This window comes from Pungitius pungitius, chromosome 6 (assembly GCF_949316345.1).
Source record: "Pungitius pungitius chromosome 6, fPunPun2.1, whole genome shotgun sequence".
In the NCBI taxonomy this organism is placed as follows: domain Eukaryota; kingdom Metazoa; phylum Chordata; class Actinopteri; order Perciformes; family Gasterosteidae; genus Pungitius; species Pungitius pungitius.
In genome coordinates this window covers 21,359,240-21,384,762 of record NC_084905.1, presented here as the reverse complement: position 1 = coordinate 21,384,762, position 25,523 = coordinate 21,359,240, and the positions used below count along the sequence as shown (strand labels likewise).

The 25,523-nt window shown below is 46.1% G+C and overlaps 3 protein-coding genes across 7 annotated transcripts; 1 reads left to right on the top strand and 2 right to left on the bottom strand.

The window, feature by feature from the left end:
- Positions 1-666: 666 nt before the first annotated feature.
- Positions 667-6,673, bottom strand: deaf1 (DEAF1 transcription factor). Of its 3 annotated transcripts, none has more exons than XM_037451566.2 (13): positions 5,674-6,673; positions 4,905-5,002; positions 4,519-4,645; positions 4,195-4,344; positions 3,834-3,973; positions 3,664-3,729; positions 3,195-3,239; positions 2,868-3,069; positions 2,561-2,686; positions 2,002-2,279; positions 1,685-1,768; positions 1,418-1,504; positions 667-1,326 (listed from the first exon to the last, which is right to left on the bottom strand). In XM_037451566.2, the coding sequence occupies exons 1-13, from the start codon at positions 6,251-6,253 to the stop codon at positions 1,225-1,227; spliced, it is 2,085 nt and encodes a 694-aa protein (XP_037307463.2). In that variant the 5' UTR covers positions 6,254-6,673; the 3' UTR covers positions 667-1,224. The 3 variants fall into 3 exon arrangements, with proteins under 3 accessions (XP_037307463.2, XP_037307464.2, XP_037307465.2); XM_037451567.2 differs by having other exon boundaries at positions 2,937-3,069; XM_037451568.2 differs by having other exon boundaries at positions 2,946-3,069.
- A 142-nt stretch (positions 6,674-6,815) lies between these two features.
- On the bottom strand, positions 6,816-9,466 carry bet1l (Bet1 golgi vesicular membrane trafficking protein-like). Its single transcript, XM_037451569.2, has 4 exons — positions 9,317-9,466; positions 8,068-8,153; positions 7,610-7,666; positions 6,816-7,525 (listed from the first exon to the last, which is right to left on the bottom strand). Exons 1-4 carry the CDS (start codon positions 9,333-9,335, stop codon positions 7,358-7,360), a joined length of 330 nt encoding a protein of 109 aa, XP_037307466.1. The 5' UTR covers positions 9,336-9,466; the 3' UTR covers positions 6,816-7,357.
- LOC119196119 (plasma membrane calcium-transporting ATPase 1-like) lies at positions 8,272-25,284 on the top strand. 3 transcript variants are annotated; one of them, XM_037451563.2, is made up of 20 exons: positions 8,272-8,680; positions 11,950-12,234; positions 15,436-15,633; positions 16,290-16,547; positions 16,976-17,101; positions 17,261-17,428; positions 18,498-18,635; positions 18,878-19,092; positions 19,375-19,617; positions 20,109-20,350; positions 20,425-20,662; positions 21,114-21,293; positions 21,789-21,876; positions 22,064-22,170; positions 22,565-22,756; positions 23,048-23,261; positions 23,419-23,630; positions 23,751-23,858; positions 24,113-24,301; positions 24,531-25,284. In XM_037451563.2, exons 2-20 carry the CDS (start codon positions 12,039-12,041, stop codon positions 24,873-24,875), a joined length of 3,657 nt encoding a protein of 1,218 aa, XP_037307460.1. In that variant the 5' UTR covers positions 8,272-8,680; positions 11,950-12,038; the 3' UTR covers positions 24,876-25,284. The 3 variants fall into 3 exon arrangements, with proteins under 3 accessions (XP_037307460.1, XP_037307458.1, XP_037307459.1); XM_037451561.2 differs by having other exon boundaries at positions 18,495-18,635; XM_037451562.2 differs by lacking the exon at positions 8,272-8,680 and adding an exon at positions 9,983-10,619 and having other exon boundaries at positions 18,495-18,635.
- Positions 25,285-25,523: the final 239 nt, after the last annotated feature.

Below are 25,523 nucleotides of genomic sequence, written 5' to 3'. Positions count from 1 at the left end.
GGGGGGGGGGGGGCGGATTTTATATGTTGGAAGTTGTCGTTTCGCAATAAAAGTTTTCACAAACAAAAAGAGAAGCCAGTTGATGCGTGAACATCTGTGTGTGTTTGTGGTCGGAGACAAAGAGGGGGGCAGATGTTTGGGTGAGGAGGACCCGCCTTCACGCAGCGATTCCCCGCCCCCCCCCACATTCATCCCGCTCCAGTACACAAATCCAGGTAATTATACTTGAATTAAGAGTATTCCATGCTGGCAGCTTTTCATTAATAAAGGTCGTCCCTGCAGGAGCTCGTCCTCTGGTGAACAACGCCTGAAGGTCGTCTGAAGGTCGTCTGAAGGTCGTCAACGTTTCATGATCCAAAGACAAATGTCATCGTGACACAAGGTTCATAAGACGCTAAACTCAATATGAAAGCATATCGTATGAAAAACAAAATGTCATACGGAAATGTGTCTGGAGGAGGGGTTTAATAAAAATAATAATAACACCTGAAATCTGCTTTTCATTAATGATGAGGTTATTTAATAAAGTCTGAAAAAAAGACTGAAAAACGCAAGAGAAATTAAGTTATATTCTTAAAAAAAGAGCCTCATTAATAATTTCAAATGATTGTATTTATTAAATTAGATTCATGGACAGCCAGATATTTTACATATAGCTTGGGTGGCACAATTTAGAGTAAAAAAATAATTTAAAAAACTAATGATAAAAAAAAAAATCATATAAGTGTTCTATAATAACTACAAAGGTGAGTCTAGATTAAATAGAATAAATCTAGGTTTCCCTCCTGTAATCCGTCCAATCACAGGACGCCATTCGACCGTTCTGGTTTCAGGTAAAACACTGTGTTCCAAGTCCAATCTGACCATTAAATACCATCTCAACAGAGGACTCGTCCTAAGTATCAGCCAGGGGGGAAGTATACATCACAGTATTTGTAATATAATACTGTTGCCCTTTATTTTCAAATGATTCAAATGAGTAAAAATGGCAGTAAAAAACATAAATATAAAAAAACAAAATCTTTTTTAAATAGAGTGTCAACAGATTCATTGATAATCCGAAATAAAGTTTGGTGTCAGCAGTCTTTATGAAACTAAAGCTGGGTCCTCCGTCTCCTGTCCCCTGCGGAGGACAAACCTTCACAATAAAAGCTCCTGTGAGGAGGTCGTACGTCTTTAGAACAGACCCGCTCCTCTTCAGACCCTACAAGGACTTCCTGTCTTTCATTTCACTTTGTCCATGTCCATGGCTGTGATTGGCTCCTCCTCCTGGACGGACACGCCCCCGGCTGATTGACAGCAGGTGTGCTGATGCTCCTTCCAGTCCTGCAGTGGGGAAAAGCCCCCCCAAAAACCAGCTGTGAACGTCTGCACCAAGTCGTACGTTTCATTCATGTTTCATCTCCGTGGGTCTCACCTTCCTCTGGCAGAAGGGGGAGCAGTAGTTGACCTTGTGACACCCCGTGCACTCGCTCATCGCCACGCGGCCGCAGTTCACGCACATCTGCAGCAGGTGAACACAACGATGACTAAAGGTGGCAGACGGACGGACGAGAACATGACTCCACTTCTACATTGATTCATTCCCTCAGTAAACACTGTAAACGTGACTTTATGGTCTCAACCTCTAGATGACATTGTGTCGGTGTGTGTGTGTGTGTGTAGGTGTGTGTGTGAGTCATACGTTGATGATGATCTCTGTGATGTCAGAGCTCCTCTTGACCTCCGATTCGTCCGGCTGCTGGAACGTGATCTGGTTCTGAAACAACTGACACCACACACACACACACACACACACACACACACACACACACACACACACACACACACACACACACACACACACACACACACACACACACACACACACACACACACACACACGTCTTTCAAACTGGGCACTGAGATTGATTTGTGGGTCACAAGCAGAAGGATCGGAGAGAAAAGGAGGCACAGAATGGAGAAATGAGGAAGGCCTGATGTGTGTGTGTGTATTCTCACCTCCTTTCTGCCTCCCTGACCTTTGACCCCGGCAGAGTTTTTGGCCTGTTCGATTAGAACCTTCAGCTGCTGGACGTTGCTCATCAGCGTGTTGGCCATCTCCTCCAGGTGCAGCCAGGCGTTCCTCTGGCCCTCGATGAGCACCGGCCCCGCCCCCCCCAGAGGCTCCGCCTCCAGACTGCTCACCAGCGCGGCCGACGGAGACGCCGCCACCGTCACCGCCATCTTGGCCTGAAGCGGCTGAGGGGTCACGGCCAGCGCCGGCAGCGCCGTCAGCACTGAGAGGAGAAGAGAAACTACATGAAAGACGAGATGGAGGGACAGACGCTTTCCTACACCCACAATCCTTTGCACATGTGATGCATTGGACAGCTGCTAACCAGATGATTTGTCTTCATTATGAGATCTTTTTAATTCATTCATTTCATTCACATTCCTGATGATATTTATAACCTGTCACACTAAAAGTGATGAGGCCTATCGCTGGCCCATCGGTGACATCACAGGCCCATCGCTGACATCACAGGCCCATCGGTGACATCACAGGCGGAGCCGCTACCTGCTGTGCTGGCGAACACCTCGCTCTGTGGCGACCCCTCCGAGATGATGGCGGCGTCCCCCGGCGGCGTACGCTCGAAGGTCAAGGTGCCCGAGGTGGTGAACTGTCCCGACGGGGACACCGTGACTGTTGGGGGAGGACAGACGCGTCAGACAACCCCCCCCGGAGACACTCGTTCATTCAAATCCTTCCATAAGCGATATGATGACATCACAATTTTAGGGTCTTTCCATGAAATGTGAACGTATCTTAAAAGGGACAAAGACACAAATTTGTAGCTGCTGTGAAATAATTGGATTTAACGGACCTAAACCTGCTGCTCCTGAACCACAAACTATCTTTTCCCTCCACCAATCAGAGGTCGGGCCGAGGTCACCTGACGTACACGTGGTCCCCGGCGTCAGCGTGATGTTTTTAGCGGCGGGGGGCTCCTTCTTCGGGGAGGCGACCAGCGGCTCGTTGTCCTTCTTCCGTCTCTTGTAGGGGACGAAGAGACGGACCGGACCCGTCTGACGGAGACGAGACGAAACATCAGCGACGCAGAGATTCTCCTCCCAGAGTTAAAGGAGCCAAAGATGTCACGTGAAGACAAATGAAGGGGGTCAAACAGCTGTGAGGAGGAAGGAAGACGCACCATGCTGATGTTTTCTGCTTCCACAGCCTCTCCGTCCTTTGGACACTGACGAGGAAGACGAGCACAAAGTGACTCTTTATCATTAAACATGAGAAATGATTGTTCCTTCAGCTCATCAGACAAAGTGCTCCGTCCCTCAATGTTCTTTGGCAGAGTGAAACAAAAAAAATAAACCTTTCGTCACTTAGTGACATCACAAAAATGTCCGACCACGAGGTTTGAGAAATTTGTCACTTTTAACGTCATCCCTAAATATACACATATACACACACATGTACATATTCATAAATACACTATTTTCTTAAAAAATGTTAATCTTTTTCTTTTCTTTTTTATTAAAATAAAAAATAATGGAACAAAAATAAACGAAGGGACATTATTCATATTATTTTAAATTATTTTGAGTTAACTATGACATAAATGCGATTAAATATAATAATATACACACATAACATACAAACCGACTCACCCCGGTCAGGTCGTCACAGCAGGCTGCACAGGTGCAGGAAGCAGCATGCGGGTTCAGGATCCGCTCCTACACACACACACACACACCTGTTTGTGTAGCAGCAATCCACAGTAGTACCTGTAGGAGTACTGCAGTATGCAGTAGTACCTGTAGGAGTACTGCAGTAGTACCTGGATGAGGCAGAGCAGAGGCCTCCCAGCGTATCTGATGCTCCTCTTCCAGTCTTTGCTGCTCGCTCTTCCTGCCAGACCCTCGAACTCGGTGGGACTAAACCACTGCTGGTTGTGTCTGATGCAGCGACCTTTGCCCCCTGAACACAGAAATATGAATCAAAATAAATGGAGAAGAATACAGAAATAAATAAGAGAGCCTTTTTTAAATGAAGTGAGCCATGTTCACAGCGCAGCAGGCGAGGAGGGACCGACCGACTGGCTGAAACCAGAAGCGCCAGTTTATGAGGGTTACGTTTCCATGGCAACTCCTGTGGTTTTGCCACTTTAGGAACGGAGAGCGCGAGGTGCGTCGGATCACCTGATCCCAGCCGGGACTTGTAGAGGACTCCGCTGGTGTTCCTGCAGCGGACCGGCAGCTCGCTGTTGTAGACCGACGGGTCCCAGTTGTACTTGGAGCACGAGTCCTTGTCCTGGGGCGGAGTCAGCGGGGTGGGCGGGGTCTGCGGCCCTGAGGCACGAGCAGGGGGGACAAAACAAACACACCCGTGGGTCAGTCTGAGAGCGTGGAGGCCCTCGCTGCCACTCAAGGGCCTTCTCAGTGCGTGCATGCGTGTATGTATGCGTGTATGCATGCGTGCATGTGTGCGTGCGTGTATGCGTGCGTGTGTGCATGCATGCGTACCTGATGCCATCGATGCAGCGGACTTGAGGCCGGTGGCCTCCACGATGCTGCCGTCGGTGTGAACCACGATCAAGGTGGCCTTCTGGGTGCCGAGACCATCCCCCAGCTGGAGGGTTGTTCTGCCACTCTGAGTCACACCAACACACAAGTGGTAAAGATAGGACACTAGATCAGATAGATGCACCTCCCCCCTCAGGCGGAGATATTTCATATTCAACTATCCGATAAAGGATGCAGTGAATCTGGGGACTTCTCTTGAAACTCTACCGTGACCATATCTTATCATTCCCTGCTGTCTGCAGGTGTGACCGTGCGTGTTCATCTGTTTTCTAAAGTATAATAAAATCTGAAAGCATGGTGCTGTGGAAGAGCAGCACGGAGCGTACCAGCACGTGTTCAGGGAGGCTTCCTGAGGTTGCGACCGTCGTGGTAAACACGTTGTCCTCTCCAGCTTGAACGTCCGCCACCGTCACAGCGGTCACCTCTGATTACCAACAAGAATTCAAATATTCACATCAGTACATCATTAATGTTTGGATAGAAGGGACCAAAGCACCGGCAAAGTATTGTGATGGCAACAGTGAACCCCTCTACATTTGTCATTATAGGTCTTATTATTGTCTTCTTTCGATGTGAAAGCGGCCTTTCAGCGGCATCTTCAACATTTGAGACATGACTTGACTGCAGAATGTTGCATTGTCATCATTATTTGGGCAGCAGCCCTCCGGACGGTGACGCCGTCTGGCCACCAGGGGGAGCTCTTCACACCATTTATTCTCACAAACTAACCTTAGAAGAAAAAAAATAGAATTTAAAAAAAAAAAAAAGTTGTAAAGTTGCTTAGTGGTTTTAGTCAGAGCCGAATTTGTAAACGCATTAAAATCAGTTAATTGAGTACAAATATATTCGTGAGATGCAAATACAGATCTTAAAATAAAGCGATGGGAGTTTGTCAATAATACAGAGGTGTTGATCGATCAGGTTATTAGATTTCCTGAAGAGCTGTGAGACTTTATGTGAGAGGTGGTGTCTGAATCACTTAAATCGATAAGAAGTGATAAGTACAACAGACGCGTGTGTTTCTGTTTGCGCGTTGTCGTTTGAACACGAAGCGCAGCCGCCATTGTGCGTTTCAGCGCCACCCTGCTAGCTTGCCTGCGTACGCCGCCTCGGCCTCGTCTGAGTTCGGCAGGGACTCGGCTCCCATGTCGAGGTTTTCCGGATCCGCCATCACGGCCATCGTGGTGACTTCGGCCTCCGATTCGGTATCCGAGCCCACTTCCTGAACGGGCGGCGTGTCGATGGGCGGTTCATCCAGCCCGAGCGCCTTCGTGGCCGAGTCCGCCTCGTCCATTCCACCGCCCGCCGAAACGACAAGAGCCGAACGCCACCGAGCAGCCGCGGTCCGAGCGCAGCCGAGCCCGGTACGAGCCTGGGGACGAGCCGCGCGCACGGTTATTCCGGGGCCCCGAAGCGGCGAAACGCAGCGGCTGCGTCCCAAGAACCGAGAGAACGAGTCGGGAGAAAAGAGACTACGGCCGCTCGGCCATTTGTCTTTTTTCATGAAGTCTCTCGAAAAGGATGAACCGGAGACTACCGGAAGAACACGAGTGGATCCGAAGCGACACACAGCGGCCAACACACACACACACACACACACGCGGATATAGCCCGAACTAGAATATTTTATTCCCCATAAACTCATTTCTTCACTATTATTTTCACATGAATGCATCTAGGTGAAAAACGGAGTGTCTTGTAAATACATACAAATAAAGAGAAAAATATAAATTAATTGGGAGCTTTGCTATGAAGGCAGTGGTGGAAAAAGTATTTGATAAGTTGATACCTCACTGTAAAATACTTAGATACAAGGAGAATACAAGTAGTTGAGTGGAAGCACAAGTAACATCTTTATTATAATTTACCATTAAATCAGGATTAAAAGTTATTTCGCAACTCGACTTGTTTATTTTCTGATATTTAAGGATTCAAAAATATCTTATTTCATTTAGACATTATATATATATATATAAATATTTGTATACATAGTCCAACTACATAATGAACAGAACCTGAATAACACGTAAAAAGACCGCAAACAAATTACAATTAAAGCCATTTCTGTCATTGTTAACTAGCAATTGGAATGTGAACACATGAAAAAAGGAAATTATTTTGAATGTTTTAATAACATAGATACAGAACCGCTACCAACATGTCATATTATGCAAAGGAACCACACAGTGTTTCCTGTGACCCCGTCTCCCTGGCAACCAACCGCATGATCAATAGTGTCATGAGACGCTCTCGGGGGCCAAATGCACATAGATGGTTAAATTGAGCAGTTGAGTGGCGGTTGCCAGGTGCTGCATCGCGTCCCACACTAATGGTGATTACATTTTCCATTTTCCTTTGATATTCCATTTGATTTCTTGCAGATGCTGGTTTTTGAGTCCGGAATCTTGCTCTCTGAATAAGTTTGCCACCTTCAAAATAGTTGCGTAGGTTTGGGACCGGGACGCTGAGCTCGTAGATCCTTCTCCCTCCTGAGATGCCTTCAGGCTCCTTCTCCTCCACATCCAGTCCGGGCTGCAGCAGCCGGGGACACAAGTAGTGCCGGCATGATTTTTTTTATTAAGACGCGAGTATCTTTGGTAGCAGCATCGTCCCACCACCCCCTGGGTAAATTCAACAAAAATATGATTTTCTCTCTACTTCCCGTTAATTTTCTCACTCCCGTGCAGCAGAAGCACAGCGATGACATCAGTCCTACGCTCGCAGATCCATATCAGCTCCTTGCCGATTCCTTCATTGAACCCCCCGCCCCCCTCCGCCATCAGCGTTGAATCCTGGAGACCATGTAGTAGAGCAGGAAGAAGACCAGCACCAGGCCCACGGAGACGTAGCAGAGGATGCGGCGGTTGTCCCTGCCGGATCGCACCATGGTGGAGAAGCGCTTCACGCTGCCGCTCAGCAGACCCGTCGCACTCAGGAAGTTTGAGTCCTGAATGGGAAAAGAACATTGTGGGGGCAGGCCAAGGGGGGCATTGTAATGAAATATTTGTATACATTATCGGTCAGTGCTCACCATGCCGTCCAGATACTCGTTCTGATCGTCAGCCTCTCGGTCGATGTCGTACGCCAGCTGTCAGGTTCAGAGACAAAACACATTCAGAACAAACTGAGTGTTAAACTCTTCCCCGTATCGTCCAGAAAGCATTGTCCTGATTGGGAATGAATTTGAAGAAACGAGACTCTGTATGTGTCTCGTGTCGAGACCTGTCAATCACAATAAGCCCCGCCCTGAAGCAGACTTTCTGTCTATTTGTTTGTTGTATTGAAGAAGATTTGAAACTAGAGGCCGAGACCATAAACTCATGTTTACGAGGGAGTCATGACTTCAATACAATACTTTGTTTGAAGAAAAAAAAAAAAGCATACTTATTTGTCAGAGTTGCAAATAGCAAGTTTTAAGACACTTCTTCCTGCATTTGTGTGAGTTTCAAGTGTAACGGGAAGGTGAAGAAATTGTTGGTGGTGGCTCACCGATTTCAGCCTGGAGACTTTGGTGGCCAGGTTCTCAGCCAGGAGTTTGTTTTCCTGATCCAGCAAGTCGTCCACCGAGTCGTGACCTGGTCACAACACGGGGGGATCACAAATGTAACATGAGGTTGATCAGGAAACTATGGCTCACTGTAAAAATGGAAACTAATATGGAAGCAATACAAAATAATGTCCCGAGCCCCCACGTGTATCACTTTATGGAAGCAAAAAGCTGAACACATGACAAAATAGATATTTTCTAAATTAAGACAAACAACTTCGTACTGATTTATAATTTCCGCTTCAAATAGAGGTTGATTATTAAAGTGGGCGTGTCAGTCCGGTGCCATGCTACGGGGTTTCCTGTCCGACAGCAAGGGGACTCCTTCACTTTTATAAATCACTAGCCAGTTAAATTATGGCACCTGACGTTACGTAACATTATCGAATCCAGGTTAAAAACCTGACTTTGCAGAAATGAATATTTTTTCATATTTATTTAATTAGTAATTTGGGGGAAATAGTCAACAATTAGGCGGTCAAGTTAACGAATGTTAGCTAACGGCTGTCCAAGCTAACGGGGGACGGCAAGCTAATGGCGGTCCAGTTTCCAAAGGTAAGCTGAAGTGATTAACGTTACGTCCATTAACGCTCAAATTAAGCGATTTTTTGTTATTAAATGGGTCTGTTTGTTAAATAGTTGAATACATTAAGATATGTTCCTTAATATAAATCTTCTCCCAATGAAGAAGCGTTAGTCTGTCCGTTAAGCAGGTACAGACTCAACGGCCTTAATTAGCAGTTTTCTGCTGACAGGTCCACTTAGTTTCTTACTGTCATATAGAGCACTGTTCACCGGCAGTTGACTTGGTTACTAACGTTACAGAAAACAGTGGTCCTGCTTCTGCCCCAACTTAAAATTAAGTTTCCCGAAGCGGGAAGCAGAATTAACGTTTACCTAATGCTGCGCCTCTTTAACCAGTTATAACGAGACCCCGGGAGGTTTGATTCACCCGGACTTGGATAATATGGCTAACCTATCAGCGCGAAGCAGTTAAACACCTCTGCTAGTTAGCCTAGCTGAGCTCCAGTTTGGCTCTTGGAGAAGTGAACTAACGATCTAAACGCACTGTTGGCCTGATCCGACGTTTGTGGTTAAAATTCCACCGCACTCCCGCAACGGTAGCGTCGTACTGCTAAAGACGATCAACGGCTCAATATTTAGAAGTGAGTACGTGTCAAAGAATAATACCTCTGTTCCAGTCCGCCATGTTGTTGAGTGACGTCACGATCAGCTGTGTGCAAATTTGATAGGACCACTCCTCCCGCGACGCGTCACTTCGTCCGTGCGTATTTGGGAACCAGCGTACAGGTGCATCCTCGCCGCCTACCGGACTGGAGTGTGGGGCTGTGGGTTCTAAGTAAAGAAACATTTTTTAAAAACAACGCAAAAGTCCCCCTATTATTTCTCTTGCTCCTAAATCTGACTTGTGTGTAGTAGAATAAAAATTAATTTGTTATCATGGCTTTCTTGCTGCAAGAATCGGAGCTCTGAGAAGCTGGTGAATGTGTGGCTATTCAGTCCACGGAGTCCTAAAACAAATCTTTGTTAGAATGAATTATAGTGTGGGGTCAAAGCTCATGCCAACTCAATGTTAAAACGCTATCATGCAAATGTTAAAAAGTGATGTCATTTTGTGTGTGTGTTCAGTTAATCCGCCTGTGACTCTATGTGCCGTAATCCACCTGTGTGTGTGTGTGTGTGTGTGTGTGTGCGCGTGTGTGTGTGTGTGCGCGCGTGTCACCTGACGTCAACCGGCATCAGTGCTGCTCAGATAGTGGGGGGAAGGGAAGTGTCCATGAGTTTTGTGTCTGTCTCTGTAAAAAAAAAAAAACAACGGTAGTGAACAACATCGAATGCAGTAACAGCGCTGAGAAGAGGATGGATATTAATTAGCGGGTTGAAAGGCTGTGTCCTGGAGGTTGCTTCCCTTTGGTGGTACACTCTTACCTGGCCACCCGTTGCACCTTTTCTTTCAAGACTGTGAAGATTACGAATCCGGTCTGTTACTGTTTAGACTGTTTAGTGTATGTGTGTGAGTGCGTGTTGACCTTGTGGATGTGCCGACTTGGGGTGTGACCTGCCATTGTGTGTGGAGCCGCTCTGTGACTCGTGTCAGACCTGTTGTGTTCTGCTCAGCAGGAGGAGCTGCTGCAGCAGCAGCAGTCTCTCTGGCGCTCACCGAACCCACAGATTGTCTAATTAGATTAGGCAAGGCTTTCCTCAGATAATCATTTAGCCAGCTCCTGTTTCTTACTCCGATGGAGTGCTGCTCGTGGCTGTGAGCTTTCTGAAGGTCAACGGGAATTTCTTAGAAGAAACGGCTGGTTTGGGGAGTAAATTTGGGTCTTGGAGCAAGTCTGCAGACTGCCGGCCGAGGAGCCGTGGCCGGGTTATGGGTTGTTGCTGGAGCTGTGAGTGTGACGCTGCTGAGAGTAATCGGACTGCCGTTAATACCTTCTGCTGCTAACAGGAGGCGATGGGGGAAGTTTCTGTAAGTAAAGCTGTTATCTTCTTCAGTGCAGGAGTAAGGAAAGTGACAACAATGTTTTATCAACAGTGCTGTCTGTTTTTGTCAGTGGAGAGAGCCGGGACTTTTGAAACAGCTTCTAGTTTATGTAGTATTACGTACTGTTCTGATGACTAAGTGATCCAAAAAAATCCTGTTGCAGCATCTCTCTTGTGCAGATTTACAGCTCCTCTTGTGTTTCCTGGTGTACACGGAATCTCTTTGTTTTTCTTGGGACTATTTGTTGGAATTGGTAACGAGGCTCTAGTTATGTACAGTGAGCAGCAAAGCTCATCCAACAATGTGACCAGTGATGATTGCAGTTTATTTATTTCCCCCTTTCTCCCCTTCGGCCTCAAACAGCTGCTCCTTGCTTGCTCAGATTAAGCCTCGGCTGACTGATTGACACAGATTACAGTTGAAGGCACATAGGTCACAACCTGTGAGGAACATGTATGAAGGCTGTCAGTTCACACAGCAGACACAATGCTCCACACCAGAGAAATAATATATCACGACTGTCCAAAGTCAATCGACTGGTCAAAGGTCCTGATTGTCATTTTCTGAATTCAATCAAACCTTTTAATGTTCAAATATTTTAGACACTTCTTAGTCATTGTTTTCTGTCTTTATTGCCTTAATCACTGTTGATGTATTATACATTCCACTGACCAATGTACTGTGCTAGGAAGGGTTGGATATGAATATAGGTGGACAAAAACGAATTGGGCCAAATTCATCTCAAACTGGATTCAAACAAATGTAAATCATTGCTAAACCGTCTGAATGTGAAGTAAAATGGGAGTGTGATCTGCATTTCAATGTTCAACCCTAACAATAACAATCAAATGATCTAATGCCTAAACAACAACAAAACATAATATATGAATTTGATATATTGCTTCTGATTATATTACAGCTATAATTACACATCATACATATTAATATTGGGGAAAATGCTGTTAAATGTGGTGACGATTCCCAACGTTTTGGTTACAGAGTGTTGTAGTCAGGATCGTTTCAACAGTCAACACACAGCTCGGCTCTTCTCAGTAACGCTCCCTGAGGTTTCTGCCTTTTCTTCCATAGTTATGGTTTTATTACAATTTTGTTGACAGATGTATTTGAATGTAATCAAATATCTGTTTTACTTTACATAATTGTAAACCCCACTTCCTCTGAAATAATATCAGACATGAACTTGGTCTCCTGCAGCCAAACGAGCCCCTTTGAGATGTCGGCATTTTTGCCCTCACGCTATTTCATTTGTCAAAGAAAGCTGTAAAATGATGCGTTCTCTCTTGTCTCCCTACAGTCACAGAGTCCCTGTATGGCCAGATCAGCACCTGACCATTGAGTCTGTGTTTTTTGGGAGGCCTCTGTCAAGTGCAAGAGGAAAGAGACATGGCCAACAACTCTTTTCGTGGGTCCAAAAATGGCCCACGTGGCGAGTCCAACCACGAAGCCGAGTTCGGCTGCACACTGCAGGAGCTGTGCTCCCTCATGAACCTGAGAGGAGAACACTGTTTAAACACCATCAAGAGTAGTTACGGAGACGTTAATGGACTGTGTTCCAGACTGAGGACGTTGCCTATTGAAGGTAAGTATGTTGAAACCGTCCCTCTCAAATAACAGTGCTGATATGCCAGCTTAACCACAGGCAACGTGACGCTCCCCTCTAAATATGATCTGTGTTTTTTTCTAATGATGCTGCAGGCTGCTTCGGCAGTGAATCACAGACCCTTCCCCGTGTAAAACCAACAGGGTGCATACCAGGTTCACTCTGGCTCAGGGGACTGGCTGCTGTGTGATGGTTAAAGTCACTTGTGTCCTTCAGCCTCTGTTGGTCCTGTTTTTCTTCCTGTTCAGCTTCAGGACGATATGAGACACATGCAACGTGATCTTTTGTTTCCTGCATTCAAATATAGACCATAGACCAAAATACCAAATACCTGCTTTGTACAACAATTCAATCTTTCCTCTGTTTCCTAATGTCACACAAATGGGCAGAACTAATTCAACCAGGAAAACAATAAATATAAAATATCCTGACACAATCATGATATTTTAGTTGAGGATTACATGCAGATGATTGTGGATAGCGGTTCAATTGTCTCTCAGGTGGCTGTTGTGTTTGTACATAAATCCTCGGCCTCTAGAAACGATATAAACATATTTCCGTCTCTTGAGCTCAAGTACACGTTTAACTCAGCTGATTAAAAAACACAGGTAATTCCCTTTTCATTTGCTAGTAGACTTCTAACATTATCTTTGAATTGCCATGATTATTCAAGCTAACAATCATGCAAAAATGGTCACAGTCTGTTTAGATAATAGAGATCTACTCATTTAATAATAGCTGCTATCCCTGTGATTTGCAGAGCAGAATGACACGATTAATATCCGACATAATACTAATTAATGTAATGTAGTCAGTGATGATCATTGAGGCTGGTAAGCCCGTGTAGCTGTTCATCATGATTTGACCTCTGCTGAATCCTGGAGGGGGGGCTGGCGGATCACTTGTTGGTGTGTTCTCATGCAGCAGATGACCGGAGGAGTTTTACGCTTTAACTTCATCTGCTAAACTTAGACTCCACAGCCCGATGATGGCTAAAGGTTCAGACAGCTCAACATCCTGCTTTTTACATGTTTCGGCCCTTTTACTACATATCAGTACATGATTATTTGGCAAATGACCCATCTTGTTTCAGATTGATTTCTTTCCCTCCTTCCATTAACCCAGTGGTTTCACTTCAATCTCTGGATGGTCACCTGCAGATAAAAGTTAAAATGATCCAAACTATGTTGTTTTGGTTCGGACGATCGGACTTAGGGCAGCAGTACCGGTTCAAACGGTGCACCGGTATGAGATCTTACGGTATGGACTTCTCATACCGGTGTTACGCCATTAGAAACTGAAGTTGCTCTTCGGCAGGCGGCAGATTTTATTTTTACACGTCATCACAGAGCGTCCTGCGGTCAGAGCTAGTTGTCTTATGTGTGTTGAGATTGAGTCTTTGAGGTTATAACTTTATAACAACAATGAATAACCCACAACAAACTATTTAACAGGGTAAAACACCACAACACAACATCTTGTGACATATAAACATAATACTAATGCTGGGTACAGCTCACAACAAGAAGTAACTCTGAAAACACGGAAAAGAGTGAGACAGGAACGACGAGAGACCTGAGATGCACAAACACAACTTGTGCGTCTGTTTGGAGGGTTTTTGGTTTTAATTAATTAAGTTACGTTAGATTAGAAAAAGATTTATTGCAAATTCTGTCGAGCCTCTGGTGGCAACACTAGCAGCCAAAACAAGCTAACGAGCTAACACGCTAACGAGCCGGCCAGTTGCGAACAGGTTGGCGAGCAGCTGTTCAGGTAGACGCGGTCGTTTTCGGGGTCAACGAATGAATGTGTTTACTTGAAAGAGCAATAGCGTGATCTGGATTTTTGGCCGTAGCATGCAGCCCTACCTCGACTCGTACTGAACTACAGACTCGGTATGTCACAAGGTGTCTCGTGCTGACCTGTAGACTCGGATCATAAACAGTGCGTCTTATTTTCCTCATGACATTTTCCTCTTCATCATTAAGTCATTCAATCTGACCGCCTTAAACTCCGTAAACACCTTCAGTGTTTGGCCTCCTGCTGGCAGAGAGGAGTAAAATGTCAGAAGCAGCTTGAAATCAATAGAAAATCAATCGCACTGTTTTACCTCTCTGTGTGTCTTTAAGGGGACAGCTGGGGGGGGGGGGGCAGATTGATTTACTGAGATTGTAATCTCACTGAAAGCTCAGGGTTCGGCTCACTTTTCACGTTTCATTTTTGTGGAACATGAGAGGTGCCTGATATTAAACCCAAGTCCAGAGGGATGTGAGCATGTCCCGACAGGTCCTTCTGCTCCTCAGAGGAAACCCCTCAGCTCACACTCCACACAACAAACACCCAGGTAGGCCCTTCTATTTCCAACAAAAAAGAGACTTTCTTCAGATTCATTTAGATGTGCCCCTTCTCGCCAAATCCTAGACTGCTTCTCCAAGTGGCGACCTACAGTCGGTTGGTCTTTGCCTTTTGTCTTTACTGCTTGGATCAATCGCAGACTGCTGATTTGCTCTGAGCGTATTCTCTCTCTCTCTCTCATTCTCTCTCTCGTTGCACACCCACAAACTCGATACACACACACACACACACACAACACCACTGTCATACCAACAACGTGTCACCATGACTACATCAGAGTAGTGAGCATACAGAGGGAATCAAAACGGGCACATGGAAAATAGGTTGTTTGTGTTATCTGGTCTTTTGCCATGCGTGACTGGGGCATAGTTTGTGTGGTCAAGGAGGGTGAGGGAGGGGGGAATTACAAGAGGGATTTAAATCAAATCATTAGCATTTGATTGGATGGAGAGAAAGGGGGCGGGCTTAGAGTTTAGCACGATAACTGCTATGGAGGACTGTTGGCTACACACGAACACCTGTCCCTCCTGTTAAGTGAGAGAAATGAGAGTGAAACTGGCTACCCTGCTCATATAAAACTACATTTTAAGATCATGGTTAGCTAACAGAGCAATACAAAGAGACATGGGAAAGGATGTGTGTCTGGGAAGAACTTCTATTTCTAAAACAATGTGGATGATTTTGCTAATCTTCAGTCTCTGTTTCGATGAGGAGGGACAAAGAGACGGCACAAGTTGTTACGTTAAGACAAAAAGAAGAAATGCTTCCAGGAGAAAGCATTAAATATACAAGTCTCTGACGGTGTCCTTATGTCTCCTGTTGCAGGTTTAGATGGAAACTCTGAGGACATCGAAAGGAGAAAACAGGTGTTTGGAGCAAACATCATCGCTCCTAAAAAACCCAAAACCTTTCTGCAGCTAGTGGGGGAAGCCCTGCAAGATGTTACTCTCATCATCCTGGAGGTGGCCGCCATCATTTCACTCGGCCTTTCTTTCTACAGTCCTCCTGATGTTGAAAAACGGAGTGAGTTGAGATACGTGTATTTCAAACAGTTGAAATAAGACCTTTTATATATCATATTCATTTTATGCATAGCCCTATTCTGACAGAAATGAACACCCACATCCAATAAAATTATTTCATCCCTCGAAGCAACATTGCGAGAATCTGGCTGCTCAGCAAAGTAAGTCCAACAAAGAAAAAATCTGTTCTCAAACTTCTCCCTTGAATACGCACAATCAACCTTTCACATCGTCATGAATCGATCTGCTGTACAGCACAGAGAATATGTCACTTTTAAGATGGTTTTGATACTGAAATATTCTTCGGTATGCAGCGGACCGAACTACCTCGCTTACTGATCCCACAATGCAAAGTGCTGGAAATGGCAGTCCCTGTTCACAAAAACAGCAAGTAAAGAAAATACACATTTGTCTTAGTTTAATTCACTTATAAGAGTTTTTGATGCAACAAATCTATACATTTTGAATATTGTTATAAATAAAACCGAAAATTTCAAAAATCTACAGTGACTCATCTGGTCTGGGAGCTGTCTGTTCGGTGGGGGCCAAATGCCGAACTTTAGGCTTGCTGATGACTGCTTATCTCTTACATACAACGTTAAGGAGACAAATGTTGACACATGACTCTAAACAGCAGCTTGTGTTGTCCCTGTTCAGACTGCGGCAGGGCGGCGGTCAGCGTGGAGGACGACGGCGAGGCGGAGGCCGGGTGGATCGAGGGGGCTGCCATCCTGCTGTCGGTGGCCTGCGTGGTCCTGGTGACGGCCTTCAACGACTGGAGCAAAGAGAAGCAGTTCCGCGGCCTTCAGAGCCGCATCGAGCAGGAGCAGAAGTTTACCGTTGTCCGAGGGGGTCAGATGGTCCAGATCAAAGTGTCGGAGATTGTGGTCGGCGACATCGCACAAGTGAAGTACGGTGAGAGAACACGATATCATGCTCCTTAGACCAGAGAAGCGCTCTTGTACCTTTGAGTGCAGGAGAACTGTCGACAACGCGAGAAGTACGAAGCGTCGAATGAGCCGTGAGCCCTGAGGAGAACACACAGGTCGTATGAAACAGAGTGACAGCGTTACAACGAGCACCAACGACGACGTGCAGACTCACACAGCAGTCTGAAGCACAACATCTGCACCCTGTTGCTGGTTATATCGTTCAGAAGAAGAGGGTCTTCATCTGAAAACGATAAATGACCTTGTGTGTCTTAGCAACTGGCGCAGAGCAGTAAGAAAATGTACAGTCGCAGTAAGGAATAAAAAAAGTGGACGTTAAAAGTTCAAATGTATTATTAATAGTTCATTGTCCTCAAATAATCAAAGACTTGTTTTGTGTGTGTTTTATTCCAGGTGACCTACTACCTACGGACGGAATCCTCATTCAAAGCAACGACCTGAAGATTGATGAGAGCCCGATGACCGGAGAGTCGGATCACGTCAAGAAGACTGTCGACAAGGACGTCTTGTTGCTTTCAGGTGCTCCGCTCTCCTCACATGACATTACGTCATGACTAAAAAGAAAAACCCTTCATGGTTATTACTGCAAGTCAAATAAAGGCAATTTTACCTGACCTTCAAGTCTTCACCGGCCCACAAAGCTGTCGGGTAAAGTTCCCGTGCGTCTCTCTCTCTCAGGGACCCATGTGATGGAGGGCTCTGGCAAGATGTTGGTCACCGCCGTAGGTGAGAACTCTCAGTCTGGAATCATCTTCAAGCTGCTTCTCTCTGGTGAGGAGAGTGAAAGTGAAGCTGAAGAGAAGGCAAAGAAAGCCAAGAAAAAGGATCAAAAGAAGCACAAGAAAGGTACGTTCAGAATGTTTTTTTACTCTAGAGCAGGGGATTCCAAACTCTTTTTCTCGAGGGCCACATACAGAAAAATATACAAAGGACTGAGTCACTCACTGGATGTGAGGTATACTGCCTCACTAATGCTCTAATATTCAAATCAATCAAATGCAGGTAAATTACGTTTGAACATGTCCGAAGAAAAAAAAGCCTCCATCATAGAATTTTTTTAAATGGTAATTTCCAGGCCTGGAAAAGTCATGGAAATGTGTTATTTATATGTTCATGTGGTTCATTTAAGATACGTTTAAAATAATTAAAATGGTTTTGAAGAGGCAGGACGCTCTCGTACTCTCAGCACAAATAATTGGCCCTGAGTGAACGCACCTTGAGTTGTTTGTCATTGAGCTGCAGACACGTGACTTTGTTACGAGAATGACAGTAGATCGTTTGCTTCTTTTCGTCTTTATTTTATGCAGCAAAGCGTCAACCTAATATCCAATTAATACATTCTTAATACATTCTAATTGGAAGTAAAAAAAGTAAGTAAAAGTATTGGTTCAGGCACCGGTATGTTTTTAAAAGTCGTTTTAACACTGGTATGTTGTGGAATTATTTCAATAAACCTAGTTTGGAGAAGTGAATGATTTGTTTGAATGTTTTTCCTAATTGAATGGAATGCATTGGGATTCTCATTGTTCACTTTTTCATGTAGACACTGAGATTTCACAACATTTTTGGTCATGGAAATGAGTCATGAAAATCCATTGGTCAAAAGGTGTATGAACCTTTATTAACAGTGTTTTTAAATCTGATGTTTTCTGTCTAATGGCTTCTCCTTGAAAATAAGAATTACATAAACCCTTTAACTGAAAAGTGATGATAAAGTTATGGTTTCATATAAAAACCTCAATGGCTTGAATAGAATCTTCCCAGCAGGTCTTTAATTGTTAGACATCTGCAGGATTTTTCAGTTTCATTGACAGTTTTTAACTACTTGAAGACCTAGAGACGTCTTCCTCCAATACTTGCGTATAAAGATGTTACCTGAGTATCATCTTTTTACTGTCTCTGTTTCTTCCAGCAGACGATGCTGAGGACGGAGACGCAGAGGTGCAGCCGTTCAATCGGGGCGGAGAAGCAGTGAAGAAGAACCCACCAAAGAAGGAGAAGTCGGTCCTCCAGGGGAAGCTGACTAAAATGGCTGTGCTGATCGGCAAAGCGGGTACGAAGACCGTGTGAATGTCGTTTGAGTTCTGAACAGCACCTCCACCGCCAGGAAACAAGCTGCTGCAGAACATCTGGAGGACTACAAACAGGAAACCTGCTGTGCTGTTCTTCCCATCGTTCAGCACTTAGTTTTTTTTAGTTCTCACTGTGTTTTCTACCATCACCAAGATCGCAGAATGGATTATTATTATCTGATTTTCTTTTTGTCCGTCTCTGAATCTCTGTCTGTGTCTTCAGGTCTGTGCATGTCGTCATTGACCGTCATCATCCTCATCAGTCGCTTCCTGGTCGATACCTTCTTGATCCAGAGGATCCCCTGGACCAATGAGTGTCTTTCCATCTACGGGCAGTTCATGGTGAAGTTCTTCATCATCGGTGTGACGGTGCTGGTGGTGGCCGTGCCTGAAGGTCTCCCTCTAGCCGTCACCATCTCCCTGGCCTATTCGGTCAAGGTCTGTTTGAATACGCCATGCAAGCCGGAAAAAACACCTGCAGTCAGATTATGTTTTTCTTTTTCTCATTTTCCAAATGATTTCTTCAAACATTACATTTGTGTGGTTAAAACTGGCCTCATGTCAGAGAACAGTTCCATTGGGACAGTTCTGAGGTGTTGATTTCACTCCCCAGAGAAGTACTATTGGGCCTAATGATCCAACACTGTTCTCTAAATGTTTTTGGTAAATTCAGGACAAAGCTCTGAGACTCGGGGAACGCTGCTTTTACTCTTTTCTCAGAAAATGATGAAGGACAACAACTTGGTCCGCCACCTGGACGCCTGTGAGACGATGGGCAACGCCACGGCCATCTGCTCCGACAAGACGGGCACGCTCACTATGAACCGCATGACCGTGGTGCAGGCCCACATCTCAGGACGCCTCTACCGAAACGTGGCGGAGCTCAGCAAGATCTCTGGCCCGAGCATGGATCTGCTCATCCAAGGCATCGGGGTCAACTGCGCCTACACCACCAAGATTATGGTGAGCTCTAAAAATAGCCGTCCATTCAGGAGGCTCCGTGGGTTAAGCGTTGGGCTGAGAGAGCGGCTCAGGACTCATCTGATCACTGCACAGATCACGGCACATACGCACATGATACCAGCCGCTTCGGAGTGACCGTCTCCTTCTGTCAGCCTGAGACCGCCACCAGGGTCCGGCCTTCATTAGCCCCATCCTTATTTATTTATTTGTTATTCGTCATTAGATGGTTGGCAAAAATAAAATCAATAAAAACAATTTTTTGATCCGTAGTTTTTCATTACCTCGGGCCTCCTGAAGCTTTTTGTGATAAAATAACGTTCATCTTGGGTTGAACTGCTCTGACGAGGGTTTGATGCTAAAGAAAACCTGCTGTCTAAACAAGCATAAAACACAGTGACTGTGTATCCTAGAAGTTAGTGGTCTGTTGTGTGGTCTATTTAGGATGCGTTGTGTGTTGTGTTCTCTAACCTCGTTGCTGCTGCTCCCTGCAGCCTGCAGAGAAGGAGGGCGGGCTGCCGCGCCAGGTGGGAAACAAGACTGAATGTGCCTTACTGGGATTATCCCTCGAACTGCACCGAGACTACCAGGCCGTCCGCAACGAGTTCCCAGAGGAGAAACTGTTCAAGGTCTACACCTTTAACTCCTCAAGGAAGTCCATGAGCACTGTGCTAAAGAACCACGATGGCAGCTACCGAATGTACAGCAAGGGCGCCTCTGAGATCCTGCTCAGGAAGTAGGTCTTCTTCTGCTCTCGCGGCTCTGCTGTCGCGTAGATGCTGATCACGTGACTCTTTCATGTGGCTCCAGGTGCTGTAAAACAATGTCGGCCGACGGCAAGGCCAAAACCTTCAAGTCTCGGGACCGAGACGACCTGATAAGGAACGTGATTGAGCCGATGGCGTCGGAGGGCCTCAGGACCATCTGCCTCGCCTTCAGAGACTTCCCTGCTGCTGACGTAGAGCCTGACTGGGAAGACGAGGCCCACATCCTCACCGGCCTTACCTACATCGCCGTTGTTGGCATCGAGGACCCCGTGCGACCTGAAGTACGTCGACACTAACCAGTAACCGCCGTACAACAGTAAACACGCATACAATTTGATCAACAACACTATCATCCATTCTTATGTTGAGACGCTTTGCTGCTTGATGTGAAGGTACTTTTTGAGGCTTTTACACTAGAGTTTGTGTCTCAGAGTGAAGAAATCAGTCTGACTAGTATCTGCAGATGTGTCCTCAGGTGGAGACATCAGTTTGGAGGAGATATCTGGGGCAAGGATTGTTTCAAGGTCCAATGTGTAGGATGTAGTGATATCTAGCAGTGAGGTTGCCTATTGCAACAAACTGAAAGAGAACTGCATTCACAGCAAAAAGGCAACTGGCTCTCTCCAAGGCAAATGTTTTGTTTCTTCGTTTTTTTGCCACTACAAAAAAGGGCGATAGAAAAAACCTCATTATTATTATTATTATTATTAACAAAAGTGTGGTTTTCGTCAGGTACCTAACGCCATCAAAAAGTGTCAGCGGGCCGGCATCACTGTCCGCATGGTGACTGGAGACAATATCGATACTGCCCGGGCCATCGCCTCCAAATGTGGCATCCTGCAACGTGGAGAGGACTACATCTGCATGGAAGGCATGGAGTTCAACCAGCGGATCCGCGACAAGCATGGACAGGTCAAACATGAATGGTTTTATTCTTATTCAAATCACAACAACGCACTTAAACCCCACGTTGTCTTATGTGAACCAACTGAACACAAGTTTCCAGGACAGTTTAAATGGTGACTTGTGCTTCAGCCCAATCGATGGTGAGCACGTACAACCCTCAACAGAGATGAGAAGGAAGCGAGGAGCTTTGATGTGTTTGCTTACTGGTTTTTAACCAAATGCTGGATTGAGCAGCTAAGATGCCACCAGCTTCCGGCATGAAGGCAGCTGTGAGCGGTGGAATCAGGGATTCAATCATTTGATCCGTTTCAGGGGAAACGGTGGATACAGATTCTGAGAGATGTGAGAAATAGATGTGAGGCAGACTTTTCTATTTTTTCTTCTCCACCTCTTTGAGTCTCTTTTGGTCCATTTATAGGGTCAAAATAAGTGTCAGTTTTTCCCAAGCTGCAGTTTTGCCTGAGTTAAATTATTTGATATTCCTTGCTTTTCTCTCTGCAGATTCAGCAAGAGCTTATTGATGCGATATGGCCGAGGCTGAGAGTCCTTGCCAGATCGTCCCCAACCGACAAACACACTCTGGTCAAAGGTTAGAGACACTGAGACATGTAGTCTTTAATATATTTTACTGGTTGCTATTTTTATTGCTTGTATTAGTATTATTAGATCATTATATCATGTGTGTCAAACTATTCTTCCACTGCTGTCTCTTATAGTGCTTACAATAAAATGTCAACATGAGAACGCATCTTGACGGGTTTGTCTGCCATCATCAGGTATCATTGACAGCACTGCGCTGGAGAAGAGGCAGGTTGTCGCGGTAACTGGAGACGGAACAAACGACGGCCCCGCCCTCAAGAAGGCGGACGTTGGCTTTGCCATGGTAACGATTGTTGGTGATGTCATCAAACCGCTGTCATATCCTGACCCAGAGCAGCCAGGGGAATAAAGGACAAACAATGTATTCTAACATTCAGATTGTGGCGTTGAGTCTTCTTCAGGCTTGTATTTTTATTTCATCAAGTTCTTGCAAATTGATTTAATTGATAAACAAGCTCTCCCAAATCTTTGGAATTCTGCTCACTCTGATTTTGGGAATCCATTGCTGGTCTGCTGATCCTGACAGAAATGTGTCAGAAGCATCTAGATGATCACATGATATCCTTCAGTCCCCTGCACCGTTTAAGTGTAAAACCCACTGTGTGGACCAGGATCCAGGATTAGTGTAAGGCTTATGTTTAGCTTATCTTAAGCTAACCCCTGGCTGTGTTGTGCAGGGGATTGCGGGGACGGATGTAGCGAAGGAGGCGTCGGACATCATACTGACAGACGACAACTTCAGCAGCATCGTGAAGGCCGTGATGTGGGGCAGGAACGTCTACGACAGCATCTCCAAGTTCCTGCAGTTCCAGCTCACCGTCAACGTGGTCGCCGTCATTGTGGCCTTCACCGGTGCTTGCATCACTCAGGTCAGCACCGGCACACAATATAGGCAACCCAGATAAACGTGGTACATATCTAGATATCAGCAGGTGATCTGACATCGATTGGGTGCCAGAGCTTCGAAAGCTAAAACGGCTGTAATATGGTTATGTTTCCATAGGTCATAGATTCTTTTCTCCTTTTCAACATAACTTATAACAATTAACGCATATTGTACTGCTTGAAAGTCAACGTCTAACACTCATTGTTAGTCTACAGTTGTGTAACTCCGGGTAGATGGTGTTGACCCTGACAGTAGGTCTGTGTACGTGTCCCAGGACTCTCCTCTCAAAGCTGTGCAGATGTTGTGGGTGAACCTCATCATGGACACCTTCGCTTCTCTGGCTCTGGCCACCGAGCCGCCCACCGAGGCGCTGCTGCTCAGGAGCCCCTACGGGCGCGAACAGCCGCTCATTTCCCGCACAATGATGAAGAACATCCTGGGACACGCCGTCTACCAGCTGACTGTCATCTTCACCCTGCTCTTTGTAGGTCAGTGAATGCACCACAGCTTCAGGCTCTCAAACAGACAGTAAAACCAAACACTGAATCGTTATTTCATATCTACGAATGAATTGAATTTTTAGGTAAATACATGGACAATAGGGTGGACTTGAATTTCTCACCTCAGTGCTCCTATCTCTCACAGGTGAGACGTTATTTGAAATCGACAGTGGCAGGAACGCCCCCCTCCACGCCCCGCCCTCCGAACACTACACCATTGTGTTCAACACGTTTGTCCTGATGCAGATCTTTAACGAGATCAATGCCCGCAAAATCCACGGCGAGAGGAACGTGTTTGAGGGGATCTTCAACAACCTCATCTTCTGCTCCATCCTCCTAGGAACCTTCATCATACAGGTAACCCCCGATGGGGGGGGGGGCGGCTCGTCGCCTTACCCGGTCACTCCCTGGTGGGAGGGTTCCCCCCCCCCCCCACCCCCCATGACAGCGCGTCTCTCTCTCTCCCCCCTCCGGTAGATCGTCATCGTGCAGTTTGGAGGCAAAGCGCTCAGCTGTGTCCCCCTGAACACCGAGCAGTGGCTGTGGTGCATCTTCTTTGGTTTCGGCAGCCTCCTGTGGGGACAGGTGAGACTCTTTTGGCCAGTATTGTAATTATGGGACATGGGCAACAAAACACACATTTGTCTCAAGGCCTCGAAGAAATACACGATTGAGTTAAAAGTGGAAGTGATGAGTCAGTTTACATGAACAGTAAATGAAAAACACCAAATAATGAGTGATTGTCATCATTAGTCAATAGAAACGCTCCCAGCCTTCAGGTGGTCACAGAGGTATCGATGAACAGGAAGTGATGCTCTTGTGTCTGGCCTCCCTCCCAGCTGGTGTCCAGTGTCCCCACTCGCTGGCTGAAGTTCCTGACGACGGCAGGTCACGGCAGGAAGCAGGAGGAGATCCCCCAGGAGGAGCTGGAAGAGATGAAGGACGCCAACGAGATCGACCACGGCGAGATGGAGCTGAAGAAGAGCCAGGTGCTCTGGTGCCGCGGCCTCAACCGCATCACCACGCAGGTATGGATTCCCATCTAAAGGGTTTACAGACCAGCAGCGGCATCTTTTAAAATATCTGGGTCCAAACAAAAGGCAACAGGAAGTTTAATCCACCGGATTAACTCCTAATGGCAGAAGAATCCGAAGCCAGCTGCCAGTTGGCCTGCAGTCTGCTGTTTGTTTCCCTCTGTGAGCCAGAGGGTTTGTTTACTTCCACTTGTTCTTGTAATCTTCTGTGATTTTGCTTCAGATCCGAGTGGTGAACGCCTTCAGGGACAGCGTGTCCCCCTACGAAGGCCTGGAGACGCCCGAGTCCCGCAGCTCCATCCACAGCTTCATGACCCACCCCGAGTTCCGCATCGACGACTCGGCGCATCAGATCCCGCTGATCGACGAGGTGGAGTGCGAGGACGACGCTCCCACCAAGCCGAACTCTGTGGCCCCCCCGCCGAGCGAGCTCGCCGCCCCTCCCCCCGCTCACAACAACAGCGCCTTGGACCACGTCCTCCCGCTGCCGGGTCAGACCCTCTCCGGCTCAGCGGGGCTGCCGCCTTGTCCGGGGAGCCCTCTGCACAGCCTGGAGACCTCGCTGTGAGGCCCCCTGACCCCCCCCCCTCCTGTTAACGAAGGTCTGTTGGTTCTGTTTGTTACCGCCGGACTTCTGCTTCTTCGGGGGAGAGTGAGAGAAAAGGTGTGCTACCTTTCTGTCGTCAGGAGATCACCTGCTGGTTTCTAGAGTCCAGGAAGCAGAGACGCCTGCAGGTGTGTTTGTGGTCCGTGGTCACACTGACCGATGGCCCTTCTGTATTTGAATAGTCATGCACTCTACAGTCGTTGTTTAGGAGAAGAGTGATCGTGAGGTGATCGGTAACCAGGTCCTGATCTGTAAATATCAATGTTGGTGTTTAAATGTAGTCGCAGCTTCTTTTGTTCAGGTTAGATTTGTGTTGGGTTTAACTTTATGGATCTGCAAATGAAATGTTTAAAGTCAGCTGTAATTGGGGGGCGGGGTCAGGGGTGTGTGGGGGGGGGACTTCTTACAAATACCTGTGTTTGTAGAAAGAAGTTTAAGGAAATGTCTTCTTGCATTTTTGTAAAAAAAAGATGGTTGTTGTTGTTGTTGTTTCAAAATATGTAAAACCAAAAGTTATTAAAAGTTTAAAACAACTTTCAGAGCAGGATGTTTGAGAAGAAGAAATGCAAGAAATGTCCTTCATGACCACCTGCTGAAGCTGCACCTCGT